General features: G+C 30.8%; 1 protein-coding gene across 1 annotated transcript; it reads left to right on the plus strand.

Annotated features, from left to right (window-relative positions):
- The first annotated feature begins 2339 nt into the window (after window positions 1–2339).
- On the plus strand, window positions 2340–5378 carry LOC107421878 ((3S,6E)-nerolidol synthase 1). Its single transcript, XM_016031229.4, has 7 exons — window positions 2340–2622; window positions 2723–2987; window positions 3443–3815; window positions 3904–4122; window positions 4215–4353; window positions 4443–4691; window positions 4835–5378. Exons 1-7 carry the CDS (start codon window positions 2437–2439, stop codon window positions 5120–5122), a joined length of 1719 nt encoding a protein of 572 aa, XP_015886715.3. The 5' UTR covers window positions 2340–2436; the 3' UTR covers window positions 5123–5378.
- Window positions 5379–6184: the final 806 nt, after the last annotated feature.

A 6184-nucleotide genomic window follows, 5' to 3' on the forward strand; every position in this document is an offset into this window, starting at 1 on the left:
GTGTCAGATGCAATGACCCAACATACTTTTAATTTTTTTGAAAACTATAAAAAATACATTTTTATTGTCTTCTGGTTTTTGTTTTCTTTTTTATTTGTTCTCTGAAAATAATTTTTGAAAATTGGTGGCTAAACAATATATTTTTATTTTGAAAATAATTTTCTGTTTTAAAAAACAAAAATCATTTTTAAAATAGATGGCCAAATAGGCCAAAAAGTTTTTTCTATAGTTTTTGAACATAGAGTTAAGATTTTCCAACTCACAATTGGGAAATTTTGAAAAGCATAATTAAAAAAGAAAATAACAAAATTTTCCAGAGTTTTCCAACTTGTAATCAAGAAGTTTTGAGAAATATATATGTATAAAAAATAAAAAAAAGTTTTCCAAAATTTCATAACTCGAAATCAGATTTCTCAACCTCCTAATCTGGAAATTTTGAAAAACATGAGAAAATCAAGTTTTAGGTAGTGCATTTGTATTGCCTTTAACCTCCAAAAAGAGTAGGTTTCATGGTTGTTCATTTTTTTGTTTTCAATTTCAACTAATATTTAAGGTATACAAACATGCTTACTACAATAATATACACAATTTTTTTATTTTATTTTTTGTGGTTGTAATAGATAAAAATAAAATATATTGCTAGATCTTGGAGTTGCGTTTCATATTATGTATTACTAAATACAAGGTCAAAAATGGAGGCCACAATCAATATTTTGTTTTGTATTTAAGTTTTAAGGTGTTTGAGAGGGTCAGCTTTAAAATAAAATAAGAATGGAGGTTAACTAGAAACATTTTCGAAAACAACTTTTATGATCTTGTAAAATGAAAATGATAAATTCGATTTCATATTTTTAGAATTTAAAAACAAGTTTAGTAATATATTCAAAAATATTTTATGATAATGAAATGATAAAATTATGTTTGGTAAATGTAAATATGATATGTATCTATATGGTAAAAAGTATATTTGTTTTTGAAAATGGTAATTGGTAATCATGTTTATCCATATTTATGTATGATATATGTTGAATATGGTATATATTTATACAAAATAAAATGTTTTTATATTTGAAATAACAAATATTATCTATACCTTTTATATATTTGTTTCCAAAACTTTTCAAATTCATATAAAGTGTTTTTATGGATGTTTTCTATATTTACCTATATTTTATAGAATTTTTTTCAACTTTTTTCTAAATTCTATATTTCAAATAAAGTTACTAAAATACATTTTGGGTCATTTTGCAATTTGTAAAATGAAAAATCGTTTTGTCAAATGATATTCAACAGACCCTAAAAATTTTAGGAAAGAAGGGCTTGTTTTTTCACTAGGCTTGTTCAACACTTTCACCTAACTACAGCACACTTGACAAACTATATATATATATATATATATATGTATCGAACCTACGTCTTGTTTTGAATCCCAAAAGATGGTCAGATTGTATCTATATGTAAAAGAATGAGTTAATATTATATAAATATAATGATCATGCACATTGCAAGTTTAAATTTTTGAAAAGAATGGTAATTTAATTTTAATTTATGTTTTTATTTTTAAACTTTTCTATATTCTCAAATATTTCAGAGTTCATCTCGTTTAAAATCATTTTCATTGCACCCTTTGGCAAAATAGTTTATCAATTTATGATTTTACGAATGACTAAGTAATTAAATCCTTCTTATATTGGGGAAAAAAATCTATATAAGATTTTTTTTTTTTTTTTGGCGAAAATTTTTTATAAGAGTTACCTTACATCATAATCGTCATTTCGCATTATTTAGTGATATGTCATGTGTTCACATTCCATATATGATTGTCGTATCGAATAAACTAATTATTTTTTTAAAGAAATTCCCTTTAATGATTGACTATTAATTTTTTCTCTCAATTAGTAATTTGACAAGGTGACACGGCGTAGATGCTTATTCCTGATTCCTGAAAAGGAATAAGTAGTATAACTTTGGCCATCTGGCACAGTCTCTTAAATGAAATTAAAGACTTTTCCTATAGTTAAAAAGACTTTTCTAAACTAGAATAAAACACAACGGGCGATCAGGACAAAAGTTTTTTTTTTTTTTTGGCCTTTTGCCCTTTTTTGGAGACAGAGCCACAGTAATTCGAGTGAACGCAACATGACACTTTGTCCCACGCTGCCAATGAGTCACATGTGGCCTGAGAACACTGAACAGTGTTTTCCTTGACAAGTGGGAAACAACGTTTAAAAGCAGGAAAAGCACGTCAATTTTGAGGAGTGGGAAATGACGTTTAATATACCAATGCACACGATTTTTTTATTATTATTTTTTATCATCATAGTACTATAAATTGAGTGATTGTTGATAGTCCCTCTGCATAAGGGTCACGCTTTAGCTCAAATATTTATCTTCCACATAAAACTCTCTCTGCTAGCTTTTACGTACTCTAGCTTGATGGAAATTTCTAATGCATTCTTGCCTTCTTCCACCTATCCTTCAAATTCCGCCGAAATAAGTCAAAACATTGGAGTTCCTCCACCTTCTAATAACTGGAGATTTACTGAAGATAAAATTTTCATTTCCACTTATCCATCTAGGCACAACTTCGATGATCAAACCGAAGGGTTCTTCAGTTTCACAGTTTAGTTCTTCACCATGTTCTCTTAACTTATATAAAACACCATATTTATGTCTTTTTATATATATGTATACAACAGTTGTACTACTTATTCCTTTTCAGGATAACTTTGGCACCGAATTTGTGGAAAAGCTTAAAGAATTCAAGAACGTGGCAAGCAGTTTAGGCGAAGACTCATTGGAAAGTTTAAAGCTGGTGGATGCAGTGCTGAGGTTAGGCATTGAGTACCACTTCCAAGAAGAGATTGATCGTATCATACAATGCCAGTACATGAAGTTAAAAGATGATGGATATTGTGAAGATGGCCTTTATGAGGTTGCTCTTCGCTTTCGATTATTCAGACAGCAAGGTTACCATGTCTCTGCAGGTGTTCATTTCTTACAGCCATGCCGCATAAATTCGTTAATTCTGATACTTGTATCAAATATATTAGCTTTGTCCTTGGATACAATTGGTGTTTATGTTAATATATTTAGTCTCTCTCTTATCAAATTAAATTCCTCATAAGATATGGTGCGAACTCTATCATGCAACATGTTGTTGAAGAAAGAAGGAAAAAAAAAAAAAAAACAAAAAAATTCTTAGCAACATGTTTCATGGTGCAAATATGTTCTAAAATCTATCAAATATATATTATATAAGGATGTTATATGGGTTTTAAAAAATAATCTCATACAAAATTTTTGTATTAGGAGAGCGCCATACTTTTTTTAATAATATGCAACGTAACCATGACCTACACAAAAACTTTTAAGAAACTTACCAAACTAGATTATCATTTTCTTAACAGTATTTGAATAGTTGAATTATATGAGCATGCAGATATATTTAACAAGTTTAAGGGCAAGGATGGAAAGTTTAAACCGATCTTAAGCCAAGACATGAAAGGGCTCATGGAGATGTTTGAAGCTTCACAGATGAATATAGAAGATGAATATATACTTGGTGAGGCTGAAAATTTTAGCCGCCATCATCTCAATGCTTTGTTGGAACGTCTCGTTGGTGATCAAGCGCGACGTATCCAAAACACATTAGAGCATCCTTGTCATAAAAGTTTGGCCAGGCTTACTGCTAGAAACTTCCTACACAACTTCCGTGTAACAAAGGGGTGGATAAAGGTTGCACAAGACCTGGCAAGAATGGATTTCAAAATGGTCCAATCCATCCACCAAAACGAAATTGACAAGGTCTCCATGTAAGTTTAGTGATGACTCAGGGCTTTGTTTGTTTGTCATTGCCAATTACTTTATAAACTAACCTTATTTAAACCGTCTTACGTCCAGATGGTGGAATGAATTAGGTCTGTCTAAGGAGTTGAAATTCGCAAGGAACCAACCGCTGAAATGGTACCTATGGACGGTGGCATGTCTAACCGATCCACGATTGTCAGAACAGAGGATTGAGACCACAAAACCCATTTCTCTAATTTACTTGATTGACGACATTTTTGATATTCATGGAACACTAGATGAACTCACTCTCTTCACAGACGCAGTTAACAAGTACGGAATTCAGTGAATGTGATATCATATGCAATTTTATATTCTTTGTTGACCACTATGACATGCTCACAAAAGTGTTTTGGTTTATGCAGATGGAAATTTGAGACAACAGAGCAATTACCAAACTACTTGAAGATATGTTTCAAGGCCCTTGACGATGTTACCAATGAAATTGCCTTCAAGGTCTACAAAATGCATGGTTGGAACCCTGTAGACTCCCTAAAGAAAGCGGTAAAGGAAACGTCTGTTTTTGTCAAACCAAACACATATTTTCTGTTCTTGCAAACACAATTCTCAAAAAAAACTAACTTTGTTAACAGTGGGGGAAATTATGCAATGCCTTTCTAGTAGAAGCACAATGGTTTGCTTCCGGTTGCTTGCCAAAAGCAAAGGACTACTTGAAGAATGCCGTAGTCAGTACAGGGGTTCATGTGGTGCTTGTTCATATCTTTTTTCTATTGGGTGAAGGTATAACCAAGGAAGCTGTTGATGCTCTGGACCAGATTCCAGGCATTATATCTTCTACAGCAACAATCCTTCGTCTTTGGGATGACTTGGGAAATGCTGAGGTAGCATAAGTTCATATCTATACCAACTGCTCTTCACTTCTTGCTTTTTCTTTGGATGGATACCACTTAGACGGAGTAGAATAACACAGACACTATACATGATAAGCTGCGATAATACTAATATAAAATCTCACTAATTGCAGGATGAGAATCAAGATGGCCAAGATGGATCTTACGTTGAATGCTACATGAAAGAAAATCACGGTTCGTCAGTCGGAGAAGCGCGCGAGCATGTCATCCAGATGATAACAAAAACATGGAAACAGCTCAACCACGAATGCCTAGCTTCAAATCCATTTCCAGCATCTTTGAAGAAAGCTTCTCTTAATGCTGCTAGGATGGTCCCTTTGATGTACAATTATGATGGTAACCATAACCTTCCTAGCCTTGAGGATTATATGAAGTCGCTACTGTCTAAAACTCACCCGTGAGAGCCACTCAGAAAAGTTTCCAGCTCTGCATACGAACCATGTCATCGTAAAGCGAATCTTTTCGTACAATAGTAATCGGGTTAAAGATAACGTGCTTCACTTTTCTCAGTTGTTCAATAACATAAGATATGTTCACTGTCGTCACTTTTTTTAGTTGTTCAATAAGCTATGATAATTTGTGTTAAATTACTTTTAATCTTAAACGATTAAGCTAAGAAGTGTGTTTAATATGTATATGAGTGTTAATTATTTTAAACATGTGGTGTGATTAAACTTAAATTTCTATAATTTTGATCTCTGAGATCATATTAAATTACAATGAGTTCCAAAAACTTAATTTGTTAGTAAGTATATTTAATATGTATATGTGGCTAGTGTTTAACAAAATACATCTAGTTGTTTTCAATTAAAATATATCTGACGTTTATTCAATTTTTTGTTCAATTAAAAGCTGCTGTTGAAAAATAATTTTAACAAAAGAATAAAAATGGAAATACTTGCTGAAAATAAAAAATGCATGAGTAAACCCGAAAAAAAAAAAACTTAATTTAAAATATTGAAAATGAATAAAAAAAAGGAAAAAAAAAAGAGTTTAATGAATATGTATAAAAAGGCAAAATATAAGGAAAAGTAAAAAGAATTGCATATAAAAAAAAAAAAAACAGTTTAAGTGTTTTTTTCTCTTTTTTTTTTCTTTTTCTTTTTTAAGACTTAATATGAAAATGAAGGAATAAGAAAAATTAAGAAAATATGATTGATATGGAGGGAAAAATGATTTAAAATATGGAAAATGAAAAGGAAAGAAATTTTTTTTTATAACTATATAAAAATATTAAAAAAAATGTAAGGGGGGAAAAAAAGGCATACCAATGACAACAAAGAAAAAGGAAGTAAAGGGAAAAAATTATGAAAAATAAAAATGTATGAGCTTATAGAGTATAGGAATGAGGAAGGGAAATTTTCCTTCCAAAAATCGTTCCAATTTAAAAGGGATTGGTTTGGATGGAATGTTATGCATCCTTCCCCCTTTCCTTTCATATCAAACAACCTCAACATTTTTTC

This window comes from Ziziphus jujuba, chromosome 1 (genome assembly GCF_031755915.1).
Source record: "Ziziphus jujuba cultivar Dongzao chromosome 1, ASM3175591v1".
Classification (NCBI taxonomy): domain Eukaryota; kingdom Viridiplantae; phylum Streptophyta; class Magnoliopsida; order Rosales; family Rhamnaceae; genus Ziziphus; species Ziziphus jujuba.

What these genes read in the sequence shown, in the direction of transcription:
- LOC107421878 (XM_016031229.4), top strand. Translation starts at nt 2,437, where the DNA reads ATGGAAATTTCTAATGCATTCTTGCCTTCTTCCACCTATCCTTCAAAT. An exon ending in AAGGGTTCTTCAGTTTCACA is followed by an intron (nt 2,623 to 2,722) that starts GTTTAGTTCTTC and finishes ATTCCTTTTCAG; the next exon opens with GATAACTTTGGCACCGAATT. An exon ending in TAGACTCCCTAAAGAAAGCG is followed by an intron (nt 4,354 to 4,442) that starts GTAAAGGAAACG and finishes CTTTGTTAACAG; the next exon opens with TGGGGGAAATTATGCAATGC.